Genomic DNA, 18,042 nt, shown 5'->3' with positions numbered 1-18,042 from the left:
AGACTGCACAAACATCACATACAATCATAAAGGGAAAACACACAGGCTCAAAAGAATCTCTTTATTGATTACATGTACAGCTAGCTGTTGCAGCACCGCTCCGTTGTGTGAGTGCACGTTGATTACATCAGTACCAACTCCACTGCTCATTCTCAGTGTTGGCGAGCTCCTGCTGATGCTCCTCTCTATCTCAGCCTGCCCTTGGCCTTGCCTCTGCCTTTGGCACTGTGGAGTCACACAGAAAACATTGAATTGTCACGTTTGTGTGTGTCCAAATCAAGCTACATGCTGTGACTAATAACTATCATAGTGTGTCTATTAGTGGCCTAAATGTTCACCTTTTTTCACAGTTCAGTCTGTGCCTCAGTATTTGGTTTGATTTGCATCACAGCTTGGCTTGAAAAATTGAAACTGACTGACTTAGGATGCATTTTTTTTTCTTTTTATACACAAAAATTGAAAGGGGCTTTTGCCTTTGCCAATATTCTGCAAAAGCCGTGTGGCGTAACAGTAGAAAGCCTTTGTATGCAGCTCCTGAAAATTTCAGCTACTAGGTTTAAGATTGTAAATCAAAAGCAGTGTTGAGTGCTCTAAATTATTGTGTTGCTGTTATTTCACATTGCTTAAAAAAAACAAAAAAAACAACCACTTGCAAGAACTGTGGTGAGGGGGAAAAATCCTGTGCAGTTTTGGTGGACAAGAGGAGAGTCATGTTTTTTTTTTTTTTTTTTCAATTTCCACGCCTGTTGGATATTACATACACACGCATAGCTTTGTCTGTATGTGTGTGATGTCATGATGAAGAACAGGGTCTGATTTGCCTTTCAAGGGCAACGTTTTGTCAGTGCATATGGTCTTTGTGTTCAGTGTTCATTAATAAGAGCAGAAAAGGAAGGATTAAATTGGAGAGAACAGGCAGAAAGACAAACATCAAAGGGACATGCTGTTAGAAACGAGGAGAAACCACACAGTATCAAACACAGGACAGAGATGGCAGATGGTAAATGATGGGTAAATGGCGGTCATGTCCTATCAGCAGTAGCCTTACCTTTGGTGCTCGGTTGTCTTTAAGCATATTGCCCATAAGATCTGATACACCTACCGCTTAATTTACTGAATGTTTTGCCATAAAAAAAGACAGCATTAACACTTACCAGCCGATTCAACCCAGACATCTTGCTTTCTGCCTTAAACTCTGGATGAACTTTTACTTGAACAGGCGACCAAATAAAGTTTTCAAGAAGTTGTATTCCGAGAATGGCTGTGCTGATCAATTTACATTTTAACCACCGAAAATGGCTCCCCAGAGAGCAGCTCACAATGTGTGAGCAGGAACGGGTTCACTGTCTCGTTCAAGGACATTTCAGCAAGCGCGAGGCTGTTGCGGGGATTGAACCTGTGACCTTTTAGTTATCCGACGGTCACGCTAAACATTTCCCGTTCTGCTTCCCTGTTTTGCCAAGTTCAAAAGTCGAATTTGGTTGTTGATCAGCACAGCCGTGTCCATAGACTATTGTGATCAGGAGGGATGGATGGGTAGAGGGATGAAAATGAGGGATGGAGAGTCACAGATGAATGAGGAAGTACAACTACATGAATTAAAAAATGGTGAAATGTTGGAGAGGATTAAGCAGGATAAAAAAGACCAGAGCGGGCTGGCTTGTGATGAAAACTGCATGCCTGGGGACGGCGGCATTTACACAGGAACATAGAAAAAAAAAAGAGATTTTCAACTCTAGCACTGAAATTATCTTTTCTATGGCTGTCTTAAACAGGTAAAAAACAGAATCCATGCATATTACTTCTTTCTTTTTTATGTTTACAGCCATAAGAAGATGAATCCGTGCCACACAGAGTTAGAAATCTGATTTTTTTTGGTGCCTGTGTGAATGTATGTTTATCTGAAGTCTAGTCCACTCACTCGGGAACGGCTACGTCACATGCCCCCTCTTTTTATCAAGTGGGATGATGTGACTTTAAAAGGCCTTGGGGTGCAACAGATAATGCAACACACTTTGAAGATCTGAAAATATTGGATGGAATTGAGCAATTAAGCCTAACAGTATTATTTATCAGTGGAGTGCCTGGTTGAGCAACTAAAGATAGCACTTGAACATGGATTGGGGCAGTGAAGGCGACTCAATTATGATCAAATGCCCAATTCTGTTTGAAAGATTAGACGTAGCACTCTCAAGGTTTGGCAGGCATATCTGGCAAATTTTCGAAGAGAGGTGAATTATGATCTGACTCCAAATTTCCCGAGGCTCTTTAAATGAGTGAGAAAACAACCAGAAGCCATTCCCCCGCCATCTAAAAAAAAAAAAAACATCTTCACACTACATCACTGGCTTTCAGTGAGGTAAAGATACTCGGAGCGCTGTTTGCTGAGAAGCCTCATGTTTTGCTCAGAGTAGGTAACTTACCTCTGGTGGTCTTGAACGCGAGCCAGGAGCTGATTGATCTGTAGGGGACACATAACATGGAGGACTGGCTAAGCACAGCAGCAACAGACAGAGCAGACACAGACGGACACCAGCGGAGCCAAAGAGCGGACCTCGGGGTCCTGAAGCGGAGCTGAGCGGGGCAGGACACAAGATGGTTACAGACTCATTCACCTGTGGTCCTACGAATTTCACCTGCAGACACAGACCCACCTGATTGAGCTGACCAGGTATGCTTAACTAAACCACAACGGGAATGCCACATGAATTTCACAACTGAAATATTTGTCCTTTACATTTCCACAGATCTGCTTGCATCACCGGCATTCATCAGTGTCCCTGTGCAGCCAATGACAGGCCAGAGACTGTCCATCCCTGCAAAATGTGATGTCAGATCGAGCTACAGCTTCACTGTGGATCTACTGGAAAAGCTGAAAACAAACCAAAAGAATGACAGCACTTGAACTGTTGTTATAAGGTATAAAGACATTTTCTGGTTCAGATCTCAAAGATGGCAAGAATCTCAGCAATTTCTTGGACTCATTGTGACTGGAACGCCTCCAGACGCCGCGGCTTAGACTCTTGTATCTCTGGTTGCTAAGCACTGGGGTTGAGGATTTTCTGTGTCACAAAATACTGACCGAACTCCACTCCTCTTAAGTGACTCTTACAAAGCACTCAACTGCCCTTGAATCATTGATTCAATGCTACCGCATGCCAGTTTCCGAAGGCTTGGTCATCAGCACACACCAACAGTTTCACCTTGTGGTCGAGAGTCATTGGTTGCCAGGCTTTGTCCCCGCCCGCGCCCGCCCGAGACTCGGTTTCTGACACGACAACGGGCAGACAGCAAAACTACACCACAACCAACAGGCTGACACTGCTCATTAACGGTTACTCACAACTTCTGCTGCTCATTGATTCGGGTCTGGAGTACATTCATCTGGAAGTCAAGCCACAGCAGTTTTAGATGGGCGCTATCAGGACAGGTATAGTACAATTACATCTGCAGGCTTTGTATTCTGCGGCTTTCTGAAGAGTGCAGGCTTTTACATACCATTTAGAAATGTGGTTCGCCAATGGTAATGATTTCATCTCGTGATCAAAAGCAGTATTAGTACATACAATCAGCTAAAGTTGATGGCTGCACCAAATTTTGGCGTACAAAATGAAAAAGGGACATTGAATGCACATTTGGAATGGAAAATGACCATCTGAAACACCATCAAGAAAAAATGATTTTATGGAGCGGTATCAGTTTAAGGGCTTTCATCATCCAGAAAATTGCTACCAAACAATACATATGACCTCATGAATATTCCAAAAATACTCAAACACATCTTAAATTATTCCTGTTTTTTTAAGACAGATATAAATATATTTATATAAGACTAAGTTTGACTTCCGCACCAGCCTATTATTGTACGAGTTGGTATCATATTTCCCAAAGGTGCTTATACTGTATTGAAAAAGATAGTTTCTAGTAATTTTGTCATTCCATGTGACAATGTGCATATGAATTCCATGAGTCGAGGTACTTACATCATATTTCTGTCTCTTCAGTTTCTCACTAAGGTCAAACTTCTCAGCCTCCAGGCCCATCAGCCACTGCCACAGCTCGTTGGCCTTCTCCCTTTTGAGCAACGTCCAAAAGGAGTTCAGAGTCAGAAAACTAAAAGGCCATGCAGAAACCCCACAAGCCTCCACTCCAAATGATGGGATATCAATACATTTTTTTTTTTTTTGCACAAACAAATTAACTGCATCAGAGTTTAAAAGTGGGCATTGTACTGTCTGTAAAACTGTGAATAATGACCAGTACTATTACAAAAAGTGGGTCATACTTTAGTTTGTCCTCGCTGAGATGGTCAATGTTAAGAGGCTTCCTCCTCTCCGCCAAAATTTTCCTCTTCTTCTCTCTCTCTGTTTGCTTCTTAGCGCCCTTCCTACCCTCTTGCTGGATAGGAAAACCAAGCCCAAGCAGGTCAGCATGAAAAACACAAAGAATTATGGCTACATTTAGAGACAGTGACAAAATTCAGTCTTATAATTATTGAACAATTCTGACTTTTCCATTTATCCTTTAAAAGTGCAACATGTGGCATTTTTACCATCAATGTATCGCGGTAAAATTAATTGTGATATCATGGTGAATTTTCAATAAACAAATGAGACTATAGTCAGTGCAAGTGATAGCTTTAATATCATGCCGGTGATATAGAACTTGCATTTTTCAAAATTAACACCACATTCTCTATAAACCTTTTGCTTCTTGACACAATGAGGTTGTTGCTACTTTTCCCTTCTGACCTCCCTGACGTTGCTCCACATGCGTTTGTATTTTACTGAGGAGTCTAAATGTGTTTGGAAATGATTTCCCCATCTGCATTTCACTCATCCCCCCCACCTGTCATTAAAAGAAAGTCAATAGCAGAGAATATAAAATGCCATGTAGAGACCAGTAGAGGCTGACAGTTATCTTGGTAGAGGTCTTGTGCATTTGCAGTAATTACATTAATGTCTCAAACTTAAAGGAAGTTTCAACCTCGATGGCTTTTGCAGGCGTAGGTAGATGCACCCATATATACTGATTACAATTAGAATCCAGCAAATTCTACAAAAAAAGCATCATCTAATCATTTAATGAGAGGAAGGCAAAGAAACCAAATTTCTTTATCAGAAAACGCAATTTACAGTGTAAAGAAATTAAACTACAAAACAAAACAGCACCACAACCACTTGGTCAAACAGGCATTTGTGTTTAAATTGTGTTAATGCGTTTTACTGTTGAATGTTCCTTTAATGTGATAATGACTTGTTGATGTCAAATGCCACATGTAACACTTTATACTAAACCAAAACATGTCACTGAACCTTCACACAGTCTTGAGATCAGTCTTCCATGGTCATCTGACACAAAATGTGGCGATAATGTGCGTGTGTGTCTGTGTGTGTGTGTGTGATCACTGACCCGCTGTTGCACGCCACCATACTGCTGAGTCATGTTTGTGAGCGCCTTCTTCTTCTTGGCATCCTCATCCTGCCTCTTACGCGCCTCCTCCTGCTCCTTCCTCTCCTTTTCTTCCTGTTGTTCAGGAAATACAAGGTCAGAGGAGCAGGGCAACACTTCACCCGGAGTCTCTCCACCCACTCAACACACACCAAAGCCAACGCGTATTTGGAAGAAACTAATCCGGCTCAAATAAGAAAGAGTGTTGCACTGTCAGCTGCTGGTGCTGAACAAATGCCAAGTATCTGATATGAGTATCTTTTTCAGTTTTTTTCCCCCAACAGCATTGATATGTCATTTGTGGAAGCTAACATTGAATATATTTCTGTGACACTTTTATGATCGCCTTCTCCAAATGTAAGTCATCTGAAGAGAAATTAAAGCTGCACAAAGCGACTTCACATTAGCAGCAAGAAATGGCAGTGAAAAGGAGCACTTTGAATTTTTTTTTTTTTTTTTTACACCTCCATACCCATCAATCACATGACGTAACATCAGTAAAGTGCACACAGCACATTCATGTTTATCCTTAAAGTCTGATAACTTTAAAGGCAACCAAAAGGAAAAAGGAAAAAAAAAAAATCTGTCACTGATGATTTTGGAGTGCTTGCTTGCTGCTATTTATGAGACACTTTGTATTTCACTCTTAAGCTTCAATTCATCACTTCCTGTGGATGCAGAACTCGCTGCATCTGACATCAGAATCTCATTTGCACAAAAATACAGTAAAACTGTGGGGGTCTAAATGAGAGGGGATTTGATGCGCTTCTCTATTGCAGCTCGTTAAATGATTTAGGCTGGGAAGACGTGTATTTTTACAGAACAATCGATGTGACAGAAACTAATGAAGTATGCATGACTCTGAGACAACCGAGTCATCTCAAATCCTGACCATGGTTTAGCTTTGAACAGCTGAATGTGGACCGACATGCATTTACTCATTGAAATGAGAAAATTGCACCTTGTGCTATCTCAAAAAAAAAACAAGTGAGGCTCTTAAATCGGGGACCGTGAGGCCCCTGAGGGTTGCAAGATGTCGGATTATCTACTCAATTTAAAAAATATCTTAATATACAAACAGCCTGTAGGCTTCTTCCAGTAATTAACCAAGCAAAATACCCTGAGATGGGGAAATAATGCTCCCCGTTTGGTGTCAAAGTTTGTTTTCTGCAGCGAGGGATTGTGATAAGGGAGCACTACATTTTCAGGGCTTGCATCTTGAAAAGGTTGAGAACCATCAAACTTGCGTGAGGGCTGTGATTAGGAGACACTCACAGCAAGACGAGCCTGCCTCTCCTTCTCCTGCTCAGCACGGACCCTCTGCTGCTCGGCTCTTTCAGCACGGCGCTTCTCCTGCACACACACATGCACACACACACACACACACACACACACACACACTGTAAGGTGGCTGGGTGGCACAGAGGTCCAGTGATCTGGTGGGACGTGCAGGAGGCCTTACGATCCTTTGGACGAGAGCGATGAGATCCTCCTCGTCCTTCTTCCTCTGGATGAAGTGGGCCTCGATCAGAGACTGCAGCTCAGACAAATCCTTCTCCTGACGCTTCCTGTGGATGTCCTGGAATCACACACAGGATCATATTTACTGACAATGATTATCAACCCACTTACCCCAAACCCTTAGTCTAAACCCCAGAGTAAACCTTAGTGTCAAACCTGACATTAACTCTAACTCTAACTCTGACTCTGACACACACACACACACACACACACACACAAAACAAGTGTAGGCCGTCCACCGTTGTCCAGTTATGAGGTCGCCAAAGTTAACAGGGTTCATCCTCTGAACAGCATGAATGTGCTCTCCAAATTTCATTGCAATGTGCCCATTAGATTCTGAGATATCAAATTTGTCATTATAGCCTCAGGATGGCAGAAGTCATCAAATGATGTGATGTGGTCATCAAAATCTAGAGGAACTCTCCCTTGGGGAGTATCAGGGCAATCCACTAATTACATTTTATTACTTGTGTGCAAATTTGACATTTCAGCCTGAGGGTGGTGCCGCAGGAAAGGTAGAGAAGACAGCAAAACTGATAGGGTTGATCTTGTGAGGAGCAGGGATGTGCTTTTCAAATTTTAATGGAAACCCACCCGTTTGTGAGATGTCAAATGTGACATTTTGGCCACAGGGTGGTGGCACACAAAAGCAAGTATGCGCACCAAATTATCTGGCGGTACGAATGTGATTCTGGACAAAATCAAGGAATATTTCACTAGGGAGTGTGACTGCTCTCACCAAATATCATTGCAATCTATTATTCAAATTGTGTGATGTCTTCTGTGCAAAACTGTCATTTTGGTCTGAAGGTGGCTCAGGCTTTAGAGGAAACATTATGAGGTCAGCATCGATAGGGTTCATTCTACGGGGAGCATGATAGCACAGCAAATCGCCTAATGGGATTTTGAGATAGGTTTCATATAAGTGAAGTGTTGAACAGACAGATGGATGGACAGACCGACAAGGCCAAAAAGAAAAAAACACACACATATAACCCTCCCAAACATTCAGACACAAATCTATATTTTTAAAAGTGTGGAATATGTAGCTCTGCTGTAACAACATTATTTCTGTGGCGCCTCTGCGAAGCCAAACACTTTCATCACTCACATCAAAGTCGACTTTGTCTCCCTCAGGTATCTTTGGCACATTCATATTCGGAGCAAACAACCTAAAGAGCATAAAAATCCCCGGTTTAGAATACCACCTCTAAACAGTGTCCTCTGGTTTATTGATGAAAACTGATTAAAATTTCAAATGACAAAAGACTTACTTTGGTTTGGGTTTAGACTCATCTGTAAAGATGAATAATAATAAAAAGGATAATCACAGTTAAATTCGGGCTGCTAATCAATGCTAATTCATTTTTTTTTTTTTTTTGAAAGCCCATGAAGCTTTCAAAAGGATGTGAAAGACAACAAATGACGATTTCTCATTTTGAAATGAGATATCCATTATTTGTAATATTGGCACTTGGTCTTTTCTTTCTCGTGGAAAAAGAAGACGTGATTGATTTCTGGCATGATTATCAGACGCTTTTAGTTTCTTTCCACACATACATTTCTAATAAGTATTTTGAAAGTACTGATTAGTCAGAAGCAAATCAACATGTTGCATTGTCAAACCAATCAATTGCATTTTTCTCACAAAGTAGTCTAGATCTATCTATCACTGCATTTTCTCTTTACAAATGACATAAATCATGCATTAAGGTCAAATGATTCTATTCATTTATGGAATAATATTTACAATTTATATAGAAATTTTGCCAAATGTATGTCAAATCACCTAAATGCTCTGTGTAAAAAGTGAATAAGTGTATTCATAATACCAAATAATCTTGCTGCATCCTGCATGAATTAACTCAGTGTTCTGATATTATTGGGAAAATGATCAAAAATAACATACAACAGATAGTGAGCTTTCCAACCACGACAAGAACCGAGTGCCAGCAGATAACAGCCGTTACAAAATAACATCACACGTTGTCTGCAGGCATTAAATTAAACACAGATGTCATGAAATGGATGTACATCAGCATGCTGTTGTGCAAGTTGTCTGGTAAATAAACGTTTGAGACTACATTGTGAATTCAGGGTATGGTTAAATGCCTACAGTAGTGCTGCCACGGAGAGCTGAGCAGACATGCATTCATGTTACATTTATAAAAACATGAATAAATTGAATAGTAAGACCTTGTCAGCATAAATATTCAGTCATGCAAAGCCAATAAGTTACCTTCATCTGCAGGTTGAGCCTCTATAGTAAAGGACACAAGAAATGTTAGCAGGTCAGGAGGTTGGATCACGGCATTGAATGCAAAAGTTTTCTCCTCGCTGATTTGTATTTCACTTGTACAGTGTGTGCACTAACCCCAATCACCAGGTCACTCAAAGCAGGATGAAACAAACACCGAGAACCATTTGCAAATGTGGTTTTGCTTCATTCGGACATGTAACTCCAAATTGAAAAACACCGTTTCTGTGTTTCCTACATTAGGATGTGGTGTAGTTAATTTAGTTCACAGCAGCAGGAAATCAAGCCACAGAAGCCGAGTGTGGCGGGAGCTCTTGGATGAAAGTGTGACGCCGAATATCAAAATGTTAAAGCATGAAGCAGACACAAAATTGGAACACAGCAAGATATCAGCAGCGCATAATGATTTGTCAGTAAAAGCAAGGAAAAGCAGTACCTTCAGCAGCAGGGGGTGCCTCTGTTGTGAAGACGAAGAGATCCAAACCCATTGATTATTACAGTTTCCCAAAAAATTATCTTCGCACTAAGATCACCTCGTCCCAACTAAGGACTGTTAAAGATTTTGGGATACACACCCCAGGTTGATATAGTATTGTTTGGACACACCATGCGTGGAAAAGGGGAAAGGAAAAGGTTTGAAGATAACGTTACCTTCCTCTGCAGGCTCTTTTGTAAAATGTGCACAGGCAGTTGATCAATGACAGCGATCACGATCAATGCAGGAAACAGAGAATTAGTTAAGAGTGTATGTTTCTCATTGCCCTATAAATTGCAATATTTTACCAACAATAAATGCCTCAAGGAACTATCATGTGTTATATAATTCGTGTCACATATCAAAGTAAAATTATGGTATTTTTTTTTTCATTCATTCATTCAGCAATTTATTCAATTTTCAAATTACAGATGACAGTGTAATTATTGGTTTATAGCTTATGCTTAAAACATAGGCATAAAAATGGATTTCTCTCTTCTTTCTACTGCAGGACTAGCTGTCAAGGTGGGATAAAATGAAGAAGATGATAGAATTATTTATGTAAATATATTGTTATCAATGTAAAATGCAATGCAACAATATTTTCAAAACTGGCCGTGGTAACTAATGTTGAAATATGACATTTTATATGATGGCTTTTGTTTGCAATCCTAAATTGGGAAAAAGTCACCAGTGTGCTCAGACTGTACAGGTGCATCATACTTTTAATTCTACAGCCTTTTTCCAGGGAGATAAACACTGTGTGATGCAGGGAAAACAGGGCTAAACTGACAGTTTCATCCCAAAATGCTACATACTGATTTTTTTTTTTTTTTTTTTTTTCAGAGAGAGAGAGAGAAACATGTTTCTGGCTGAATAATTAGCTAAACTCAGATGTTTACAACCTCTGAAATGTCACAATTCTATCAGTAAATGGAACAAGACAGCTAATAACGTCAGCGATGCCACTGAGCGCTGAGCTTTTTGCGTTCGTGCCAGCTGTCATTTTGTCTGAGCAGACATCACAATCCTCAGATGGAGGATATCTCATTTTGGAAATGAAACTCTTCAAATATTAACTCGAGCCGCAAGCAGAAGGCTGTGTAGGCAAGTCCAAACACAGCCGCGATTAATGAATAGTGAAAACGAGAAAAGCTAATATTGATGTCTAAAATCTGAAGTCAATGAGAGCTGATGAAAGATAATACATTTTTTTACCTTGGTCTGCAGCTGGGGGCTCTGTCATGAAAGCATAAAATGTTTTAGTGAGCCAGTGTGTTATTAATTCAAAATAGGGTCAATACAAACCTCTTACAAAACCAGTTTAGTACACAGAATATAATGCACCTAATATTTACTATGGCAGGCAATACTGTGGGCAATGCTTTATATTTCTTGAAATGTGGTATTGCTTGTATTGTTAGAATTGTTTTATTATTTTACTGTAATTGAACGATAATAGAGAAAAATGTTGAAAGAGAAGTGTTACCTTCTACTTCTGGTGCGGCCTCCTCTATGTGACAAGAACATGAAAAGGGTTAAACGTGACACAAACATGACAAAATACGGTGCAATAGCCAGTGTTCATGACATACAATGCTGTCACACGTGCATAGGGTAAGATCAACTTTAAAGTGAAAAGCTCATGGCAATAACACTGTCATTCAGAGACAACAAGGAAGCCACACCAACATTTACCTTGTTCTTCTGCTGTCTCCATGACTGAGTGAACAAAAGATGGATTAGTGGATCAGTGAGGCCCAAAGCCAAACGCTTGAGGCTGCTATTTGGTCAAACACTGTCAGAGCTTTGCTACTGGCACTAGGGATGCACGATAACATCGGCACATCATCGGTAGCTTTAAAATGAAATATCGGTATCGGCCTTAAAAGAAAATTTCTGCCAATATGTGAAGTAGAAGTCAAATGTGCCCTGGTTGTGGCTGTTGTCAAGATTTTCTCCGGCAGAGCATCATCCAAATGTTGGAATCTTACAGTTTTGTTTGAAAGTAATAAAAATTAAAATATGTATTGCATGTTTTACATCACCTAACCTTTCTTATTTTTGCCCAGTGCATGTGTACATTTTGAAAAGCGTTGTGGGCGTTCACGATGAGAGTAGGCATGAGAATAATAATAATTCTACCACAGGAGAGACTTGATGTTCTCTGCAATTATAGGTGGGAAGAAAAAATCTCCATATAATTTGATATATATTGCAAAAGAGGTGAACATTAGGTCTGAACCCAGCTGAATAAAACAGAAAATGTCTGCAATATCAAAATGTAAATTACCCAATTCCCCCGCAGGGATCAATAAAGTATTTTTGATTTCTTTTTTCATCGATGTAACTGTGAACTACATGAAACAATGCACAAAGGTTTGATTTCTCTTACTGATGGAGAAAAGTTTCAGTTTCAGTTATTCTTAGTATTTTTTAATCCAGAGGCTGACAGTTTCTAGAGAGACTTTTCTGGGAAATATAAAGCTTGTTTGACCAAATAATAGCCAGCAAAACAGAAGAGTGTGACACAAAATGCAGCATACAGGCGTTCAAGTCAAATTTGACCCGAATGAATCAAATTGTGACTTCAGTTTATACAGCATGGCCCTTCCATGCAACTTTCCATACATCGTAGCATTTAAATGTATGGAGCGCATGGAAGAAACGTTCAGATTGCCAAATATGAGCAAGGTAAGATGATAAAATGTCATGTAATGATGATGAAAATGGTGCATATGTGATACCAATGGCCAAGCATAAAATATATTACTAATTCTTACATAGCCGCATGTCTATTTTCGGAAATGACACACAGGGTTCAAGGTTCTAAGAGTGACCATGTAAACATTCATTTCAATTACAAACGAGCAAAACAAAGATGTTTTTCCACGACAACAGAGCTATGCTGAAGTAGAGCACACATAAATCACACTTTTCCTCCTCTAAGACGCGAGGCAACTGCACATGAAATGAAGAATGGATGGTGACAAATGGAGAGTTAACTTTTGAAAAGAAAAAACAAACTGAACTTGCTGTGGCTTTCTCAGTGACAGCAGACACTTTAATAACACCAGACACTCAGGAAACTAGATGATCCACATATGAAGCCATGCAGAAGCCTTTACCTTCCTCTTCTTGGGTTTCTACCTCTGAGCAGACATAATCAGGTCAGCTGAGTCTAGCAATGGAAGCTTGAAAGTGACATTTTCTTCCCCCCCACCTCCCAAAAAAAGTGAATGCTACTTCTCACAAAGTCGTACTCTACCTTCTTCCCTGAAAGAGAGGAGAACAAAAGAAAAGACACAAGCCTTCAGCGTAAATCAGCTCGATTCGCTCGACTTGATTTATTTGTTGATTTAGGTGAGGCGCCTCAAAGATGTAGTGACGGCACTTACTGCACCTCCTCGACAACTTCTTCATCAGCCATCTTGGATTACAATTACCTGGGTATCAAAGAGGAGGAAAAAAAAAATCATGCATCAAACGCAAACCGCCACTTAGATACACTGTTCAGAATAACAGCATTCATTTTTAATGAATTTTTGTCTTCTCTGATAAAAAAAGACTTTTGATGCTGCTCCTACACACACACACACACACACACACACAATCATGTACACCTCCCTCAACATTCCTAGGAAGATTAGGCTCATTATCTACATCAGGGCTTCTTTTTTTACTATTTATGCATTTTGTTTTGTTGTTGTTGTTTTTTGTATCTTGCCTCTCCTTGAGTTCTGATGTGATTTTCATATCTGCAGATGCTTTCATAAACCCCGGGGATTTCTTTGTCTCAGCAAGACAGTTTGTGTTTCTTCTCTTTGTCCTTTCTTTTCAGTGTTTTTCTTTTTATCATTTGTGCAAGCAAACGAAGAACTAAATCGGAAAAAAAAGGAAAAGGGGAAAAAAAAAAATCCTTGGCTGCATATTGTAAGGCTGGAGCAATTGTAGAGTTTGAAATGCTTCCATCACGGGCACTGCTAGCTTTAAACAGCTCCAGGCCTAATCCTCAGCCATTTCCTCTTTGGCACCGATCGGAGCTACGGGCAGCCGAACTATTAGGTCTGCACAAATTCTTCAGGGTTGGACTGATGTGTCTAATACTATGCATATGATTTTGGCTTGGATTAGTCCACACATAAACAATTTACCAGGTGCTCAAAGGCTTTGCAGTGGTGCGCAACAAAAAAACGACCATCTTAACAAGCGATTTAGACCGAGATTCATGCTTAAAATGACGTTTTTCCTCCCAAAAGTGGAACATTCTGTCCATGGGAGGGGACTGCTCCTTTTTTACTTCAGTGCAGTGTCAATATTATATGGGACATATCACTCCATTAACATCAAGAAATGACACTTAAATTCAAAACAAGTTGATAAGCACTGGAAACAAGTGAAATCACAGTGTCTGACCCACGGTGGTTTTTAAGGAAAATGAGTCTCCTTGCTGACAGATGAAAAAGAACTTGTTAAGGAGAGTGTTTTTGCCGTACTGCAAAACCTATAGAGCGAGGTTATATTTGTAAGAATATGTTCCAGCAATCTATGGCGATTTATCTGCAACACGTCAGAAAAAAATCCAAAACATCCACCTGCCTCAAGTCCTTAAATGATTGCTTCATGTGAGACAAATCCCCAGGAAGCCAGTATGTGTGTTAAGAGGCCAAAGTCAAGGTTAGAGGGATGGATGCAAGAGGACAATGGAGTCACGGGGTCCTATATATATCAGTAACATGTCAGAATATGATTGGGCACAACAGTCTGGGACCATAGCTTTCCACGGGCTAATAAATCAGCAGATCGTAAAAAACAGTGTCAGTGGGTTGAACTTGGGGCGAGAGCGAGGGTCTATTTTTAAGAATAATAAAGCATGGTTTTGAACAGGTGTGGAGCTACTCCTCCAGACAATGGATTTGGCTCACCTCGCCCTACTCACAGTAAATCAATGAGCGTGCTGGGAGCCACATACAGACGGGCTATTTTTGCAACCCCAGTTTGGTCAGCTGCTGGTTTGCCACATACTTTTAACAATACCTCTTGTGAGCTCATCATGTTTCATTAACACAAGCCTCATCCTCATGTTTTCCCCATGTCGTAATGATGGAGCCGTATTTGATACAAGGGCATTATAAGTGGCTGCTGTTGGGATAAAAAAAAAATTATTCGCTCCCCCGTCCCTGCTTCCCTCCCCCCACCCCTCCCTCCTTCTGTCTGGCTCTAGTCCTATTCTGTCCTTCCAAGTAAATTCAAATGGCCAGCTGCACATTCGATTTTGCATGCCATACTTACACCAACATGGTTGCCGTCCAAAAATGCCACGATTAAAATTATAGTTCTGTTGCAACTCTGTTAAAATTCATACATTTTGGTGGTTGGAAGCTCTTCGTTGCTGTTACCGGTGTCATCAAATTGACTTGCTGACGTCAAATGTCTGCTGAGGAGCCAAGTGGCTCAAATCAAGACAAATGCAAAAAGGTAGGGAAGAGTCAGAGGGGAGAATAAGAGGAGACAGAGAGATAGAAAAAAAGATGAACCAACATGAGAGAGGGCAAGAGAGAAAGAGAAAGAGGGAGAGGGAGAGGGCGAAGGGTACCATCTGGTTGAAGAGTCCATCTCAAAGAGAGGCTTTAACTTAAAATCCAGAAGTAATTCACAGTGCATGAAGGCTGTCGTGCCGGGGTATTAAATGTGTATTTGCTTTAATGCGTGTGGTCAGTCTCCGTCTGGCTGAAACTGTGGAATAACACACAGTCTGATGGTGGCAGGAATGTTGCGGGTGCTGCTTTCAGCATTAGGCAGCATTACGGCAAAGCCCAAAGCATGCTTCCAGCGCCCATGAGTCAGGGGCAAGCTTAGCACCTTCTTCCCTGGCATACAGACCGCTCAAATCAGAATAAATCAGAAAAAAAGGCATCATAAAACCTTCACTAGCCTACTTAGGCAGTCTGAGGCAATTTAATTCAGCATTCGTGACTTTGTGTGAATAATTTTGCCACCATCAAGCAATTCACATAGGCTATTAGATCATGCTGAGCAGTTTAATGTATTCAATGCAGCACAGCTCACTCCAATTTTCATGTAATTCATCAAGGTAAGGCCAGATCTGTTAAAGCACTGCAATGGATTAAATTCAACTTAAAAATCAGATGCAAATACAGTAACAGTGCAAGTTTTTTTTTCTTTTTTGCTGTCATGCGCCCAAAGGTCACCGTGCTCTTACCTCCTGTGTCCCTGAGGAAGAGATGGGATTAGCAGCAGTGTTGGACTTTCAGATCTAGAAACAGACAGGTTCTATCATAACGCTGTCCTGTCCGTCATGTGACCATATACCTCCTCCATGACTGGTCGGGGCGGTCGGTGCTATTGTTAGAGACACAAGAGGAGTTATACCTTGACAGGAATGCTGCCTTCAAGTGCAACTTCTGACCTCAGGAGTTGGAAATACAACTTGTTTCACATGAGGGGCTTTTAACCGGTCGTCACAAAGGGGGATCTTGTTAAAATGTCTCTCTGTGGTTGTTTTATTTTGGGAGGCATTTGGAACAAAGCAGATTTGCACTGGGGTGGCACGATGAAAAGGTGAAAATGATCAGCGGGGCATTAATTATAAAAACAGTTTTCATTTAGTTGTTGAAATAGAAAAGTGGGGAACTCACCACTGCACAAAACATGAAATTTATTTGCTATCAACAGTGCTATAATTTCAAATTACAAATTAGTCAACAGGGCTGCGCTACGGCAGTACTGATAGCAAGCAAATTTATTTTGTGCATGATATGGTTTTCCATTTTTCATGTGGATGCTTTCATTTACTGATATCATGTTTCCATAAATCTCATCAACAAAGGTGTCACATAACTTTTTTTGTGTTACCACTTTGTTGGATCATTCATGTTGACCAAAATCACTATTACACCTCTAAGAGCATGTGAAGGCAGCAGAGCATGTGAAAATGATTAGATTCTGTTGAAACTGTGTCCAGGCTTTCTATTCTAGTCTATTCAGTGTAAAAGAAGGAGCTTGACAATGTGGAATATCTCAATGTCTTTATTGCTGTTGCTGAGTCAACGGTACAATGTTTTAAAACATTCATCCAGTTGGAAACTACCCACTACTTTGACATTGGGAGTGTTTAGAGAGACTACAGATAGTGTGCTTTGCATAGGCGTAGCTCTATACAAAAGACAGGTGTCTGGTTAAACATGGAAATAAAAGGATAAAAAAAATGCACAAAAAGTTGTTAAAAAAAACCCCCAAAAAACAATACGGCACTATGAAACCACAGTATAAAAAAAAGCACATAAATGTCACATTAAATCACGCTTCAAAATGTTTTTGGTCAAGCTCCCCTGCTCTTTTCAGGAGCCGTGGAATGTGATTGTCAAGAGTTTTGAGCAGTAAGATGGATCAATTTAATGCCCCGGCAAACCTTTCATTTCCTTATCAAAGCTTGCGCCGTGCGGAAATTAGCAAGTGGAATGTACTACTCATGACCTTGTCAGTGGAAAAATAAACATACAAAGCAGAAGTCGTAGTATCATACTGAGCTGATATGAGGCTTTATATCATGTACTGTACCTCAGCTGTCAGTTCCATAGTAAATGTTTTCATTGCAATCATAAGGCCAGACGAATTACATAGTGGTAAATATCCTTGCATCGCATTATCTATCTTGTTATATGCATGGGCAACCTGATTTTACTTCCCGTGCCCTCAAAAGCCACTGCTGAGCGTCTTCCTCAAACAAGAGCGTATATGGAGGCAATAGGTACACAGAAAATAAAAAGTATGGCTGGGTTGCTGATTTCCTACATGATAAATCCTACAGCGTTTAAGCAGCGAAGGCACCTTGTTGTATACCTGCAAAAAACCTTTAAGAGGAATGTCTGAAGATTTTTTTAAAGTGATCATGACTCAAACAACAGGTACAAAAAGCTATAAAAAACAAACAAACAAACAAACAGCCGAGAGTCAGAAAAGGACAAAACACATTAGAAAACATAAATAAAATGACAAAGGATAATAAAAGTCGTAATGGCCTGCTGAATATTCGACGCTCCTATCACCACCAAAATGAATCCGGTAACTGAATGTTGGTGAATAGTCATTTCTGAGTACAAAAAAAAAAAAAAAAAAGCAAAATACCTTATAAAGTATGAAGTATAAAGATGTTATATAAGATACAGTATGATAGGTCATAATCAAAACATCACATGTGCTAACATATATTACTCAGACCATTGTTGCACTATTGGTAAGACATAATAAAAGTGGAATCAGCTAAATTCTAGAAGTGCTTATATTTCTATCCTGAACTGGTGAATGTTGAATAAAA

The 18,042-nt window shown here is 40.2% G+C and overlaps 1 protein-coding gene across 1 annotated transcript; it reads right to left on the bottom strand.

Moving 5' to 3' along the window:
• Positions 1–185: 185 nt before the first annotated feature.
• LOC115355284 (troponin T, cardiac muscle) lies at positions 186–15,988 on the bottom strand. The gene is given in 12 exon segments (XM_074933708.1): positions 186–225; positions 3,344–3,384; positions 3,984–4,074; positions 4,286–4,398; positions 5,413–5,526; positions 6,727–6,804; positions 6,914–7,030; positions 8,084–8,144; positions 8,247–8,268; positions 10,396–10,435; positions 13,108–13,150; positions 15,928–15,988. Coding segments are annotated over 11 exon segments (744 nt in total). The 5' UTR covers positions 13,135–13,150; positions 15,928–15,988.
• Positions 15,989–18,042: the final 2,054 nt, after the last annotated feature.

This window comes from Myripristis murdjan, chromosome 23 (assembly GCF_902150065.1).
Source record: "Myripristis murdjan chromosome 23, fMyrMur1.1, whole genome shotgun sequence".
NCBI lineage: Eukaryota > Metazoa > Chordata > Actinopteri > Holocentriformes > Holocentridae > Myripristis > Myripristis murdjan.
The sequence above is the reverse complement of the archived record's forward strand: the minus strand, read 5'-3'. Positions and strand labels throughout refer to the sequence as shown.